The sequence below is a fragment of the Melospiza georgiana genome, chromosome 1 (assembly GCF_028018845.1).
Source record: "Melospiza georgiana isolate bMelGeo1 chromosome 1, bMelGeo1.pri, whole genome shotgun sequence".
NCBI lineage: Eukaryota > Metazoa > Chordata > Aves > Passeriformes > Passerellidae > Melospiza > Melospiza georgiana.
The window spans coordinates 33,145,907-33,162,870 of NC_080430.1; the positions used below are offsets into that span (position 1 = coordinate 33,145,907).

At 37.6% G+C, this 16,964-nt stretch overlaps 1 protein-coding gene across 2 annotated transcripts in view; it reads left to right on the forward strand.

The window, feature by feature from the left end:
• PALS2 (protein associated with LIN7 2, MAGUK p55 family member) overlaps window positions 1–16,964 on the forward strand; it is a 53,685-nt gene that overhangs the window by 11,282 nt on the left and 25,439 nt on the right. Inside the window, exon 2 of one of the 2 annotated variants that reach the window (XM_058045012.1) lies at window positions 16,567–16,688. In XM_058045012.1, the coding sequence (XP_057900995.1) occupies window positions 16,572–16,688 (117 nt within the window). In that variant the 5' untranslated portion in view covers window positions 16,567–16,571. The remainder of the gene's footprint in view (window positions 1–16,566; window positions 16,689–16,964) is intronic. The other variant, XM_058045000.1, reaches the window with a different exon arrangement.

Sequence of the window (16,964 nt, forward strand, 5' to 3'; positions counted from 1 at the left end):
TGTTCTAGATCATCCTGTGTTAGCAGTGACCTGGAGATGTGTTTTCGAGCTAAATCAGCTTGATAGGAGATCTTAGAATCCAAGCAGTGATTTCCATACAGACTAAAGGCTTAGCGTTATAGAAATAGTTTGTATTACCTGCTGGAAATGTGGTGCCAAGGATTCAGAGAGATGTAAAGAGCTCTTACCCCTTAACTTTCCAGTCTGTCATCTTCTCACTCATTGGTAAAGGTCACACCTCTTGTGTTTGATCCTTTCATCATTTAAAGAGGCAATAACGAAGCAATGTCCCAAGACAGTTCTCTAGAAAGGTTTTAGAAAGTACTTTTTCAAGGTGACTTTCTTCTTATATTTTAATAGGAAGTGTAATCACTGACAAACCCCTATTTGGCCTGAGTGGAATGTGGAAGCTCTCAGGCTTGACAGAAATTGAGAAGCGTATAAAAATAAGAACAGTTCCATTACCAAGAACTTGATCTAGGCTTCTATAGGTGTTCTTTCTTCTTTGGAGAAGAGATTTTGATAGTGGTAGATAAAACAAATAATTATGTAAAGTTTTTTTTATTTTTTTAGTTTAGTAATAATGCAACAGAAATGGAAAAGATATAACACAACATATGTGGAGTTGAGAAAAAATTGACTGACCTTTCTTGTCCTGAGTTGCACCAAGAGGGCAGGTTTTCCTCTAATTATTGGTACATCTTGCTCAGAGAAGTGACAAAGGTTTATCTAAGTTCTACTCTCAAAACCAGCTATAAGAGAACCTAATAGATTCATCATCTTGATACATTGCAAGTGAGGCTTGACCAGACTTGTGTTTTCTCTTGCTGAAGAAATAGATCCTTTGGGGAAAAAAAAAAAAAAAAAAAAAGGAGAGAAAGTGCAGCATGAATATGCTTCTTGTAGCGAAATAGGAGAAAAAAGGAGTAAAATTTACCAGCTGTACATTGAATATTGTCTTTCCAAGTGATGCCCAAAAATACTCTTGTGCATCTGAAGATGTTGAATGCATCATAAATCTCAGCTAATATTATCTAGAATTGCTCTACTTAGTTATCTGTGACCAAAATTAGAATCCTGCTGAAGCTTCTGTTACGTAGTTTTTAGAGTTCATTGGCAGCTTCTGAGTGAATTAAAAGGATGAAGAAAGGCTAAAGAAGTGAATACTCATAAGGAGACTCTTGAGATCTTGACCATCCTACTTTAAATTGGAATTCAAAAATGTTAGAAAGACCTCTGAATGTCTATAGCACAGGTTGCTTTTATTCAAGCTACTCATTCTTTTTTTGCAGCTAAGCTGCCATTTTGGTTTTAGTATCTACTGTGATTCTTAAGCATTTGGGTATACTTAGGAAACAGAAGGGGTACTTTTCTTGTGCAAACAGAAATAGGCAGTGAATAAAAAGATAGTGGAAAAATGTCGAGTCTGTATGAACCTAATGGATTAATCAAGAATTATACTGTGTGACATTTCACAGTTTGTACTTAAGGAAATATATGCAAATACCTCTTTGTCAGCCTGTTTTGAGGGGATCTGAACATATAAACCTCTGAATGAGTCTTGCATTCAAGTAGGTCACTTCCTTTTTTTTTTTTTTTTGACATAATTCCCAAACCAACTTTAACTGATGCCTTAACTTGGAAGTCACTGGGGCTGGTTACCTGCTTTCAGCTAAACTTACACTTAAATCCTTTTCAGTAATATTTTTGCAAATTCTACTTCTCTGGAATATTGTCTAACAAACTTTTATAAAGGCAGCAGGCTGAAAGAGGGGCACAGTGAGGGACTCAGCATTGGGAACCCGCCTCTCTTTGACATCAGTGAATGAGCATAGTGTCATCTTCCAGGCACAAGTGCCAGTCTGTGTACATGAAGACAGGTGGAGCAGGTGATAGTTCCATTTAAACACTACCCCTTCCAGCATGGTGTAAGCACCATGTGGTAGTGCTAGATTGTGTACAGAAATGACAGATGAGGTGTGGTTTTCTGGGCCATTAGCTGGAATATATAAGACATTTCACATTTTTTGTTTTTCCTACTGAGCTACTCCTTTTGCTGTATCTGGTTTTTCTAAGTTCATTATAATGTGTTGGCTACTTTCCAGCCATTTTTTTCCCTTTTATTAGATACATTTTCAAATAATTTACTGTTAAATAAGTGTTCAGGTCTTTTAGCTCTCAAACAAAATTTTACTTTTATGTCTGTTGGAAAGATGACCAACTTCTCTGTGTATGGTAGGGTCTTTGGCTAAATGATTTGAATTCTGATGTCAGTGTATGTGCACAGGCCTGTATTCTGATGGCTGGTATGATGACTGCAAAAAACCCATGAGAGATAATCTGACACTAAGATGATCTTGGAATTTGTGCATCTTGGTGGTGATTAAACTCACTGAAATATATTTTCTACCCCTCCTGAAATATAATCCAACAAAAGTCTTCAGAAGATTAAAGTCAGCGAGTTTTTATAGAGGAATTATTTGTACATGGTGTTGGAAGTGCTGTGTCTGTGAATATGTTTGGGGTCCTGTTATGTTATATGTGTCTTTTATGGAATCTTGAAAGTCATAGGACATTGTGTATTGTATGGCTTTGCTGTGCTGTTAGCACAGCAGATTCAAGTAAAAATGTTTGGTGAAGCAAGAATGACTGGGATGCAGTTGCAGTGATATTTCCATGCTTCAAATTTATGGTGGAGTCTTGCAGCTCTGCTGTATGAAGCAGATTTGTGCTGTGCTATAAACTTCTCATGTCATCAGTCTTTGCATTGTTTCTCTGTGTCTGTCATACAGAAAAATCTGTACCCACCTGTTCTTAGAAAGCTTCAGAACTGAAGAGCGAGACTGATAGAATTACTATACTGATTTATTCATTTTATTAAGTCTTGAACTTAAGGTAGTCTTTCTGATAATTTAAAATGAGAGATCTGATGTGGGCAGATAAAGCACTGTGTAAGTGTTCCTTTCTCACAAAAAGATACCCTGAACCTGAACAGCTATCTCTGGAACAAGAACTGCCTGCAGAGTGAGGCAGGCAGTGGACTTTATTTAAAGAGTGGACTTTATTTAAAGAATTAGGAAAACAGATCAACAGTGTAAGTCTGGTAAAAATGCTGTAGGGGAAGGGTTCTGCAGTATCCTGCTGGTATTTAGCACGGATGAGAATGTTTTTCTGTTCGTGTTTAAATTTCTGATTGGCACACAAAACCAGGAAATTGCAGGTCTTCTTGGAGTGCTCTGTTCTAACTTGTTTGACATGCTAGCAATTTGTTTGTTAAGCACAGGAAGATCACAGTTTTGAGCACATGTGAAATTTATGTAACTGTAGAGTGAATTTTGAGTACTTAGAGTGTATATCAAAAAATTACCATGAGACTATTTAATTCTCTACCCTTTCAGCCATAATTTAATCCTATGTTGAGCCAACATAATGCATGCCTGATTGAATCTTTATCCTTCATAGCTCTTGATGTCCATTGTTCTGGACAGAGGCATGGTAATTAATTTGTGAAAAGATTTTTTCAATACAGAGACTTGGCTTCTTTTTTGAACTACTGGCAGGAGCTGATTTAAAGCAGTCTCTCTGGTATTAAAAAACAAGTGTTGATTCCTTCTGTGTGAAAGTTGGCTTGTCTGGGTCTGAAAACTTACGCTGAGAAGTGATGTGGTATTTAAATCCTGACACTGTCTTTGGAAAAACAGAATATCTGCCAGATTTTCTGCAGCTGAGAAAGCTTCTTTCATGTTTCAAATGCTTCAGTCACTGAACACAAATTCCTTCTTACAGGATCAAATGGGATTGCTGTAACTATGGCAAGTTAGTGTAGAGGAATACTGGGTGCCATCAGTAAGCTTGATTTATGGAAAGGATATTAATGAAGATAAAAAGGTACCTTTCAAAGCAATATGGTGTTAGTACTGCTGAGGTTTGTTACAAACAGTATTCCAAAGGAAGTTTAGGCCCAGTGATCTGATGTTTTTAAAGGATCTCTCAATGTACAAACTAATGCCAGTAGGCTGGATCAGCAATCCAGTAAGCGCTTACCAGGCTGCTGGGCTGGCGCCTTTTTTAGTGTGCCACTGGGTCTGTCCAGGGATGGGTGTTTGGGACTCTACCTGCATGTGGTTTACTTTATTAGATCTGGTTCTTCAAGTTGTTTTTCCTTGCTCACTGGACCAAAAAGCAAGCTAAACTCCAGCATGTGTCCTTGGAGTCCAGCAGTCTTTACAACTTTGCACACATGTGTAGCTGACTCTTAGGATACACGTAGCTGAGGAATCGGGATCTGTTGACTTAGGGAAGTGCAAGCCTGAACTGCTTAAAATTATCAGCTGCTCTTTGAGTAGAGACCATCAGCCAGGTTCTGTCCTGAGTCTAGGACTCTTCTTCTTCCACTTGACAAGTGGAATGTGTGCAGGTCTTCTGGGGGCTATGGTGATTGATAGGGTTTCTGAGAAACTGAAACAGGATCAAAGTTTCATTTGGTGTTGGGCACAACTTGAAGAAAAGTATAGTGAAAAGTGAAAGAAAGAGAGATGATTATTTGAAAAAATAAGTTAACAGGTTGATATTCTTTCTGCAAAGAGGAATTTATACTTCTGAAAATGCATCCCTGGACTATGTTGTTTCAGACCTTTCAAAATCTTGGGGAGGAATGGGGCCATTTCACTTATGTGTCAGGTTTGTGGAGACAATGACTACTCCATCTGTTTTTTGCTACCTTGTGTGCTGTATAACCTGTCTGCTGAGATAGGACTTGGTTTTTTTAAATAACATTCATAAGTACTGGCAACAATGTGATTTTGACCTTGTAACACCCAGAAAGTTATGTAAAAAGACATCTTAACCCTTTCAGGTTTTCTTGGGAACTTGAAGGTAATTTCATATTATATTATTCCACAATCTTAAAACTAGTTGTATCCAAAGAACCAATTTATCCATAGGAGGTTACATTGCTCTCTTTTTTATGTTGTTTTCAAGCCCAGTACTCTTCAAGGAAAGAGGAATTCAGTGGGGAAGTAAGATAAGCAGAAACAACCATGGATGGGACTGACTGCTCTGAGAACTCATTTGGTGTGATGAGACAGTCCTCTCAAGTGCCACACTGAAGGTGGCTGGTAAAGCAATTAATCTTTTCCAGGTCAGGACCTGGACTTCCTAAAACCTTCTTGGGGAAAAGCTCTAACATGGAATTATTATTTATCTATTGCAGTGAAATTCCAAGGTTGGGGACAGAGACCCATGATCCCTAACCTACCATTTCTGATTGTACATGGGAGGACTTCAATTGGCTATTTTGGGAATCCTCTCCTTTTCTGTGGATGGCATTAGAAGTGGTTCTGACTGCTGCTACCCAGGTGACTGGGTCGTAAAACTTGTGCAGATCTGAGTAGTAGTACAACAAGGGTTGTACTAGTACTTGTTTGTACTAGTACCCTCCTCTCTTCTCCCAGCTCCTTTCTCTGAGACACCTAAGAAGTGTGGGAAACAACAGAACCAAGGACTTGAGTGAAAATTAAGATAATGTGGCTTTTATTGTTTCAGTATAAAGAGGTTTGAAGAGAGTTAGCATATGAGGATGTGTATGAACTGCTTTTGAGAAACAGCAATTGCAGTTTGAAGTTGAGAAAGACATTATCTTACAGGTTTTCCCCCCTCTGTAGGCTTTGTCATGGCTCAGATGCAGTCAAAAAGCAAGTTCCATCATGGAACTTTTTACAAGAGAAGCCATTATAAAAGATGATGTCATATCAGTAGAAGTTGTTGTTTCAAACCTTTCAGATTTACAGCAATTTACCTGTCTCAGAAAAGGATGAAAATCCTGACAGATATTATTCTTCACTGAGTTTTGCAGTGGTGTGAACTGTTTAAGAAGAAAAGTTCGGGGTTCTTTGCATTTGCCAGTGCTTCTTTTGAAAACAAACAAACAACCCTTCCCCCCCAACCAAAAAAAACTAAACCAAGACATTTTAACTGAAAAATGTGCAAAATTTATTTGAAAGATCTCTGGTTTTGCTGAGTTGGAGGGGTGGGGTACGTGACTGAAAATTCAGTTCTTAGCAAAACTTAATGAAACCCAACTTGGTATTCTGAGGAAATGGAGTACAAAATTTCAAACATGTCAGTATGCATCTCATACAGTTTTGAAGACACCCTTTGCTGTTTCACTGCCTGTGCCCACCTTATACAAGACAGAACACTGTCTTCAGGGTTTACAGCAGTAGCTTTAAAGCGAAGGTGGCAAACATTCAAAGAGAGTATTCAAAGTGGCAGTTTCCATAAAAACATGTAGTTCTTAATCCAAGCTACCCCAAGACCACTAGAAATAATTTTTTCCTGATGCCTAGACATTCTTAAATTAAAGTTAGATTTCCCACTTTTCATTAAATATTGGCAATTGTGAATAAATCCTGATAACATAACGTGGGGAAGTAGTCCAGGAGGTAAAACACATGACTAAGGGCAGTGTGACTTACTCCATGAAGTTTTTCAGTTCCCTTCAAAATACAAGTGTCAAGCTGATCTTTTTATTCCTTTTCCAGGGTTCTTGAACACAGCCTTCAAAGGACTAAAGGAACAGAACTGTTGAGGGTAATGAATAGGCAATTGTGTAAATCTTGACTGCATCGAATTGAAAGAAAGGTTTAGGGTGGAGTCTCTTCACTAGGAGTGACAGAGATGTATTTTGAGCATTCCTGAAGATCAAGTAAGCCTTTAACATGCCATATTTTGCCATTTCTTTATTAAAACACAAAGTTTTTATGTGGCATTTTTCACTATTTAAAAAGATAAGCTGTGTTTTTTGGCAAACAAGTTTGAAAAACCATTTTCTATCCACTACATTGCTACTAACATTCCAACTGTGTTTTGGAAATTTTCTTTGTAGGTAAAGCGTTAGCTGTGTTCTTAAGATAAGCAAGAACTGTGTCATATGACAAAGGTAGTGAAGTAAATGTTTTTTTTTATTGTTTTTCTGTTGTAAGTCACCCTGAACTAGAGCATTATTCATTTAGTGAATTGCATTTACTGCTTCCACATAAGTTTGTTGGGCAGAAATGGGAGTGTGTGCATGAGAGAGATTAGTTTAGTGGAAGTGGGAGCACTAGAGTTTAGGGATGAACTTCAAGTGAAATTTTTGGAAAATGTATTAGGTGATCATGTAAAATTGAAAACTCAGGTCCTGGGACAGAGATAATTTCATTTAAATGTTATAAATTTTGCAGATTCACTCCTGTTTGCTGATTCACTCCTGTGCTAAATTTTTTGTCTTCAGACTGGGATGCAGTAGAAAATTGAGTGAGATTAAGTGAACACTTCCCTGTGGAAGCATTTCATGGTAGTTCTTTTCCTTTTGATAGAAAAATGGGCTAGGTATAATAATAGTGTAATTAAATATCTTTTTCCTTTTTTATTAAAGAATATGTTGACATAGTCTAAATATTTTTTAAAGTGCTTTAACTTGTTTTGTGCTCCAAAAAGCTGTCTTGCATTTCTGTTTTCTCCATATAATTTTATTGAGCAGCTTTGAAATGCTTGTGTAGCATCCATAGTAGAACCTCAAAAATAATTTTATGTCTGCACTGGTACAGCTCTAATTTAAATACTCCAGTGTATTAGCTTGGAACGGATAATTCAATAAACACTTCCCAGTAGCAGAGGCTTGAAACAGTGAATGCATGAAATGTTAACATATGGGTGTGACTGGTAAAAGGGCAGAGGTGTAGTTTTTTACAGCTACATCATAATGGAGCAATCAGATTTTGAAAGTGCTGAGTTTGGATGCTTTAATTTAAAAAAAATTCTGTTGTTATAAAATAACTTTGAGAGTGTATTATGACAGTGTTATTTCGCTTGATATCAAAACTCTTCATTATAAAATTCTTATTTGTTAGAATTCCTGAGTGTCTCCTATGCTTGAAGCTGTAAAAGGAAGTAGTGTTAAAAGCAACAGTAGTATCTGGATGATATGTGGTTTCTGGTGCATTTCCTTGTCTAAGCATTTTCACTAAAGCAAAAGTGCCAAAATACAAAAACAAATTGCCAAAAACTAATTTGAAACCTAGAGTAATAGCAGTGGGACAAAATATATGTGAAGTATTTTCACTGAAGAAAGAGGACTTTTTGTTCAGTTACGGTTTTTAATTTTGGAGGAGAGTGATGTTTAAAGTGTACCTTTGTACTGTTTAGTGACAGACCAGTAGGTTGAGCTGACAGTATGATGTAACTGTAAGAAGGTCACAACAGATCTCATTATCTCTCCCTATCACTAGAGAGGGAAGTATTAATGGTGTCGTGCAAAGCACTCACGAGACTTGTCCAATAATGGAAACTGAGACATTGTGCTTTCTAGATGTAAAAAAAATTGGATTAAGGACAGAGAGCAGAGACAATTGTTTAATCTAGATTTTCTATTAACCAAGATTAAGGAAATGCCCAGATATCTGAAGTGTGGATTGTTTTTAATGATATCCTCCTGATACTCTGTTGAGTGATCAGGTGCCTTCAGACACAAGGATGCAGACGCCCCTGGGATGCAAACTGCAGTGAAACCAACATCGTCCCTGGTAATAAGATTCACCACAGATCTCTGGAGGTGCAGTGTTGTTACTTTGCTACACAGTGGAGCATCTAATTTTGTTTATTTGAAGTACCTTGTCTTTTTTGCAGACATGCACAAAGCATGCTACAGAACAGCTCTGTGACTAATGTTCTGAACCGTTTCATTTACACTGACTATAGAGCACGTTACAAGCCTTGTGAATTTTACCTTTCTTTGAAAAAATGCCTATCCAGTGTTCCTAGATGAAAGTGCAAATGGTTGGAAAAAGATGCTGATGGCAAGCTTGGGCCAGTTGCTCCTGGGGCTCCTGGTCTCAGAAGTGGGACACAACATGCAGCTTGCCTTATCCACTATGACAGTGTTGATTGGAGACCAGCAACAAGATGAAAGCATGTTCTTGGACTGGAAGTCTGCTATCTCTTTGGAAAGGTGTTCATTATTTTCTCTTCAGGTCTAATTTTTTTACTTGTGTGAAGAAGAGATTTAATTGAGGAAGAAACCTTAATTGATTTCCAGCTGTCCTTAGGCTGAATTTGTGAATGGGATAAAGCAATAGATGGTTCTGCATGGCTTTCCATCAAGTGTTTCACCAAGAAAAGTGGTACAGTAAGCTGATTCTTACATTTGTTTGGGTTTGTTTGTTTGTTACACATGACTTCTTCCTTGCTATATAACTGTCCTCTTTACTTATATTAGCATTTTTTCAGTCCTGCTTTCTTCAGGCTCTGTAGTACTGCAACAAATAAATAATACAGGGTACTGTGGCAGAAATGCAGATACAAAGCTTTTGATTCATTTGGAAGAGTGCGCATTAGAGAAAGCAGTACTTCAAAAGCTGTACTTAGGTTGTTGTATCTCTTTTGCTGGCATTTTAGTCTTCATAAAAACTGGCATTAATTACCAGAGGTCTGCAGAGAATGCATGTTTCTTCATCCAGCTACTGTTTGCAAAATACCAGGGAGAATGATGGATGTGTGCAATAATCTCAGCCTGTTGTATAACTTGAGTGGAGTGCAGGATGCATTCTGAAACTTTGTTGAGTTTCTCCTATAACTTTTGATTACAAAGTAGAATCTTAGACTGTCTATCCACTGAATGTTTTGCCTTCATTTAAAAATCTGTTCAAATATATTCTCCCGTACCTGAACTACTAAGGTAGTTGAAGAACTAAGGGTAGTACAGTCTTTCTTCACCAAAATTGAAAATTCTCCTGGGGCATGTCCTAGTACTCATTTAACAGACAGTACTCTTTGCGTGACATCAGTGTATGCTTTCCTAATATCTGTAGAGAAAAAGTAAAAACACAGAAAAAAAATTAAATTCAGCCTTTTAAAAAACTTTTAGTTGACTTGCTTGTACATGCTCTGCTTTGTGCTGTACGGTGCTTAAAGATTTTTTTTCTGTATTCTTGTCTGTTGTGTGCATGTGTGTCCTTCCTCGGTTAATAATTTCTGTGCTTGAAGCTTGCATCATTCTTCCTCTAATTAAAAAAGGTCAGAAAGCTTGGTAATACCTAACACTTACATAGGCTTATCTTCAAAGCATCAAGCTTAGTTAGCATGAAGTTAATTGTCTTTGTACTTTCGGAAATATTTTTCTTGGCAATCCTTTAAGAAAGAGAAGTCTGACATAATTTCCTTAAAACTAGATTTTAGTGTAACTGTCCTCAATGTCTTGTTGTTGGTCATGATACATGTATTTAAATAAGACTTAAGGTTTTTAATCTGCTAGTTTTGGAGTTTTGATGTTTTGTTCCCTTTTTATCTTTGCTGAGATTACTTTTAAATAGTGCTTTTATTTTTTCCAAAGATGCAGCTGTGAGGTCCATCTGTTCGTCAGAAAATTTGTGCTTCATCTTTTTTTAGACAGTCTTCTCAGCCTGAAAGAAGTATGTCTGCAGTGTTCAAGCTGGGAAAGGGTTGTTGGCTCTTCCCTATAGCTTTTGTGACCTTCACAGTCGTGAAACATGGGCATGAAAGATATAGTTGAGCCAGGTTTGATAAGGGTAGGGACTGCTTGAGCTTCTATTTATAGGTGTGTTAAAATAGCTCCATCTTGACTTGGCAGTAGACTTGGAGAAAATGAAGTAAAAAAAATTAATAAACTTTTCTTAGCACTTATGTTATTTCTTTTCAATGTGCAGAAATATAGTGGGCAGAATTTGAATATCCAGAGGAACATTCATTCTTATCAATCAGACTTTTCCTGCTTCCTTTAAAAATTCATTGCCATATGTGATTCTGCAGTCAGTAAAGTGTTCATGCTGCAGACAACAGCTTTCTTCATTAATCAGTCTTACTGTCTTTTTGGAGGAGATGTGCTGTGTTTGCTGCCTGGGAAGGGGTCCTGTTCAGAAGAGGTGTCTGAGTGGTGTTAGAATGGAACGCTGCCCAGCAATGTCTGAGTCAAGGCGGCTGTCCAGGGCTGGCCCAGCGCTCCCTGCCTGGCAGTGTGTGTCAGATAGAGGTGCAAGCTGTGTGGCTGGCTGTTTGAAGGACTCTCCTTGCACCCTGCTGCAGTCAGCAGTGGCTGTGGGGCAGGTGCCTGATTTGCAGAGGAGCCTGGGGTGGAACTGCAGAGCTCCAGCCCTCCTGTAGCACTCGCTGCTCTGGAGCTGCTGCTGAGAGCGATCCTGCTCAGTGCGTGCAGCTGCTGGCTGGGAAAACACAAACATAATATTGTATGTGCTCACTGCATAGTGCTTCCCCAGACTTCTGTCTGAAAATATGGCTTCTGAAGTGTCCTCTAGCAGTAGTAAGACAACTTTGTCAGCCTTTCTTATAGTCTTGGTCAAAAGCCTGTTTGTGAATGAACTTGTGAAATATTCTCAGAATGTTAACTTGTTCATAGGTACTCCTTTTCTATGTTCTAGGCTGCCAAAAATGCTGTAATTTGTGACTGGGGAGAGAAGTGGCCAAGACAAAATAACTTTTTTTTCCCCTTTGCCTTTTATTTAAGCATAATGATCATTATTTAAAAACCTTAGACACAAATGGGAAAAAAGCTACAGAGTTGTCATTGGTTAAGGGCTGGCAAAGTTAAAAATTAATCTTCTTTTGTCTGAGCTTATTGTGTGTCTTGTGAAACTTCAATATATCCCTCTTGAAAAGGTTTCAAATTACACAAGAAACTATTTCTGAAGTTTATGTATGTGACAAGATTTTAATCTAACTTTCTAGACTTTGTGTGGAGTACCTGCCTCTCTAGTAGTCCTTGAGGTATTTATTATAACTTTCTATCCAGATGAGTAGGCCATGTGGAAATAAATATGCATGTTTATTTAAATATATTATACATAATTTTCTTTTCATTTCTGTTATTTTGTAAGCTTGGAGACTAATAAAATGAAGCTGAGCTAAAAAAATTGTGCAAAATATTCATTCTGAAAAGCTTTAATTTTCCCCAGTGAGTGACACATTTGTCTTCTGTCTGCAAATCTGGAAAATTTATTTAAATGTATGCTTCCTCTTTCCTCTACATAGAATTAATGTAGACAAGAATTAGGTGCTGAAAGAAAGAATAAAAATCAAATTTGGTAGAAGAATAACAGCTGAGAGCTTGGTGAAAACTTGCTTTTTTGTTACAATTACAAGAAGAAAGAAGTTATCAGGGTATCTTTTATGTCTGTTTGATCTGAACTTAGTATTGTAAGGTACGATGTGTAGATTAAACCTTTGAAACATCCTTTGGTTGTCTGAAGAACTCTGTGGGAATTAGGAGGATATAATTCTGGTTAGTAAATTTTGCATTAGGAAGTGGGACTTCTGTATTCCCACACCTCAGGATCCATGCTGTTTGCCACAGAGATCAATTAACATCTCTTTGCCCCCTTTCCCTTTTTGAAATGGGGTTCAAATGACAAACCAGTTTGCCTGAATGTGGGGTCATATGAATAGTAGGAATAAATTGTTCAGTGCATGTACACAGCAGACCAGTATGTTCCTGCTGAGTCTTGCTTGAGGCTTTAAACTTGCTGCAGTTAAGAAGATGTTCTTTGAAAATTGACTATGGAAATTAATTCTGTGTGTATTCCCTGTCACGAAAGCCGGGGGCTGGAGTTGTAATCTCATTTTTCTTAGGAGTCCCAGCTCAGACTCAGTTCTGTTGTCACCCTTTCCTAAGAATCCCTGTATTTCAGCAGGGATTCTCACCTCAACTGAGAGTTTGTTTCTGCCACCCAGTTCCTCCTGGCGTGTGTGGAGGCTGTTGTCAGTGGGTTTCTTGTAATATGTGTGTGTTCCTAGGTGGTTGTGTAAACCATTGTAGTCAGCCATGCCTGTCTCATGGTGTCCTCACTAAAACAAATCCTTATGTGTTGTGATGAGAGTTTAACATTTTTCCCAGATGGGTCATTGAATATAGAAACAGCCTTGTCTTCAAAGAGGGAGGTGAATGGTAGAGCTCTCAAAGTCACTATAGTCTTAGTATTTTCCTGTAAAAATGGGACAAGAGAGGGAAGGGAGACCCAATTAGTTTTCCACTGGAAAAGCACACATTTTCTCTTTATTGTACACCAAAGTACACAATAATAATAAGCACTTCTGACAACCTGGTTTATGCAGTTTGTTCATGTAGTCCTTAGTTCTTCAGTGTGCCTGACTTGAATGTAAGTTCTACAGGGCTTTCTGCCCCCCAGTGAGTAACTTCTTTCAACATTTCAGGGCCAGATTCACAGCAAAAGAGATGTGAACCCCAAAAGGCAATTCTTGATGGGATATTTAGATTTGGTAGTCTCAAAACTCTTCAGTTCCATCTGTTTCTTGCTTGGTAGGAGCTGATCTTTTAAGTAAAACTTTCCTACCTAAGTACTTTCATCTTCTGCTTTCATTCCTGCTGCTCAGGAATAAGATAAGATGCTTTTTCAAAAGTGCTAAGGTGGCTTTATCCCTGTAAAGAAAAAAGTGAAGTTGTTTAAATGAGTGCTGCTTAAAATTCTATGTGAATCTACATTATTCTGAAAGATTGTTATAATTAAGCCTGGAGACAAAGTATCTCCTGTTGTTTGTTGTCTAATAGACCCTAGAAATGAGTAAAGGAAAGCCTCTTGAATAGATACAGAAGAAACGGTTCCATAATACATTTCCCAAAGTGTCTTCCCCTCTTCCCACCTCTGCCCTTAGTCTTTAGATAAATCAAATTTTTTGGAAGTACATGTATGAATATCTAAGGCATATGTAGTCAGTATATTGCTTAGACTTTCAAAGCTATTTTCACATGTGAACAAACACCAGCTTTTCACATTAAACAGGAACCATATTTGAAAGTGGCCCATGACTTGTATAATACACATAAAACATTGAGATTAAAATGTTTGTCTAGTCCATCAAAAAAAGTATCCATATATTTGTGGTCTATTCTTTTTGAATAAACCAGCAGACATAATTCCTGTTGGAATATGCTCTTGATATTTTTTTTTGGCAAATAACATTCGATCATGTTCTGCATATTTTGCCAGGTGAGTGTAAAGTAGTGAAACATGGTGAGGCATATAAATGTTCCTCTGCCTACCCTGTGCTAGGTAACAGGTGCAAAAACTGTTGAAGCTTAACCTTTCTCTCAGTCTAAATTTTTTTTGCTTAACATTGTAACTGATTAAAATACAGGCATACTTGAAGGTATTATTTTTTATTCAACTACTTTGAAAGATTTTCCCTTTAAGATGGGGAACTATCTACACTGAGGCAATATTGAGCCTCATACTGTGTTTAAACATAAACAATACAGCATGGGTAAAGGTGCCTTATCCTGCCTTTTTGGTTTGCTTTCTAATATTGAGACAACACTATTTATAACTAAGAAACTCTTGCTGTGATGGCTGTGCCATGAGACAGCCAACACTCAACTGTAGGAAGCTGTTTCTGAGAACAGCTGATTTTGGTTTCGATGACCTGGAATGCAAGTCTGCCTTTGTGAATATTTTGAATTCTGCATGTTGATAAAGCTGGTTGCTGTTTTCTAAAAATGCTGAAATATACTTAAGTAGTTCTGATGCTAGATGTTTGTGAAACCTTTATTGAATAAAATATTCATTTGAAAATACCCTGACTACTTGCATGAAGACATTTTTCTGAAGCTTAACATTGCTCTTAACATTTTCTTTTTGATGATAAAGGCACTATTAGGGACTATTTTTTAAATTTGATCTAAGGCAGAATTCTGAAAGGCTTAAGTAAGAAACAGGATAATGTCATGGAGATAATATGACCAATGTGTTTATTATAAATATCTTTGTCACCATCAGATGCTGGAATTGCAGCTGCTGGTTGTGATGCATACTTTGACTTCAAGGAAGCTTTGCATTTTCTCCGATTATTTGTAGGAGAAAAAGTGCTAACCTGAAATCCCTTAAAAAAGAATTTGCATAACTGTTAAAAATGTAAAGAAAGGTTATTATTCTAACACTTGCATTATTATGCAGCACCTATGACGTAAATTGGCCAGAAACATCTGCCCACTTGTGCAGATAGTACAGCTTGCGTGACTACATTAAAAGTCACGAGTGTGAAACTGGGAATTGAGAAAATGTGAAGAAGGCAGTTTCATCTGCAGCTGAACTAGTCAGGATGTAGGACCTACCTAGTCTGGGGAAGTTGTGAACTGTTTGCATGGTAATTTTGTGACTTTATATAATGTGTGGTTGCTGACAGCACTTTGTCTGTTACAAAGTAGAAATAATGCTGCTTCAAAATCTGAAAACATAAAGTGTTATTTTCCCTCCTACTCATGGCTTCACAGAAAATTCACTTTTTTTGAAACAAAAAGTGTGGTTAAAACATTTAACATAATACAGGTCTTTCGACATGTACTGCTGTAGTTAAAATGTTGCACGTGAGTTGATTTACTTGTTGAAAAGTCAGTTCCACTTAACAGAAAGAATGGCCAGAATTTTTTTTCTTCCGATGGAATTTTCTAGGAAGAATTAGAGTCAGAAAGTAGGTGTTGAGAAATGCAGTTTGTTCTGTTACTCTGCAGTTTCATAATAGCTTTCATTATAAAGCAGTGAGGAAATTTAAGGGTAAATTCCTGTGTGGGAGAAGGGGCATATAGGCTTTTCTAATTCTCTTGATATATACTACTCTGCAACATGCAGAGCATTGCAGAACACAGTGGTTATTCCAAGGCTTCTGGGCTTGTTGGGGATCTCAACAGGAGATTTTGTTAGTACACCTGTGTGCGTGTCTATTTGAGCATGCATATCTATATATGGCAGGGGTTTAAAAGAGTAAAGTTAAGAACAAGAACAAATTCTCTTAATTCACCTCGATGACTTCAGGGGGTCAGACAGCTGGGATGGTGGCATTTCCTGACATTTCCTTGGGCAGCATTGTTGACTCTCAGCCAAGAGTGGTTCTCTCAGCAAGTCTGAGGGTACGAGGCAGGCACGATGCATTTCTCATGGTAGGGTGTGCTTCCCAGTAGTGCAGTGTGCTGTGGGGCCAGGCTGGTGTTCGTGCGCTTAGTGCCACAGTGCAGTGGGTCAGGGCTGGCTGTAAAGGGCTGCTGGGCTGGGCACAAGTGCTGCCACAGTAAGAGCTGCCTTGGAAGCACATTTTTGGTTTAAAAAAATTGGTTTGGAACTACGTGGTCATTTTTACAACAGTGAATCTGAGTCTACAGGCATTGTAAAACTTGTGGGTTGCTATATGTATGAGGGCTGAAAACTTCTGAAAAATATGAAATAAAAAGAGTACTGAAGGAGTTGATTTTATTGTATTTGGAAGATTATGCATACTTTATACATAGTTTATATTTGTTTGTTTTTTTCAGTCCTTAGTAGCAAATCTTGGAAGGAATGTGCTCGGCCTGGATTCAGTTTGATGCAACCTGTATTTCATTTCAGACGTACACACAAAAAAAGTTATTTTTCTGTTCTGTCCCCTTGTTCTCAGTAGATGTATTTGACTGCTTAACATCTTTAAAGTTAATATTGTGGTGTTTCCCAGAGCTTTTGCTCCTTATGGAAGCCTGTTTTGGTCAGTATTTACTTTTTGTTTTTGTTTTGTCAGCAGCCATGCAGCAGGTCTTAGACAACCTTACTGATCTGCCGACATCGACAGGCGCTGAAGAAATAGACCTGATTTTTCTTAAAGGAATTATGGAAAACCCCATCGTAAGATCGCTTGCTAAGGTATTTAAATTTGCTACTTTGAGTAGAATCTGGAAATGTTTTAACTCTTACATTATTTTGTGAACATTGAGTGTGGATTGAGGTACCCACAACACGTTGTTGGTTCATCTTATTAAAAGACTTGAAGACCGGCTTGAAGGTGAAGAGTTCATGATTTCTGTGCATGCTGGTTAATAGTTCTATGGAAAAATCTAGAGGAAGATTAAAAAATTCAGAGATTACAGAAATAATGTGGTTACGTTATTTAGGAAGAAAAATCATAATATTTGGAATTAG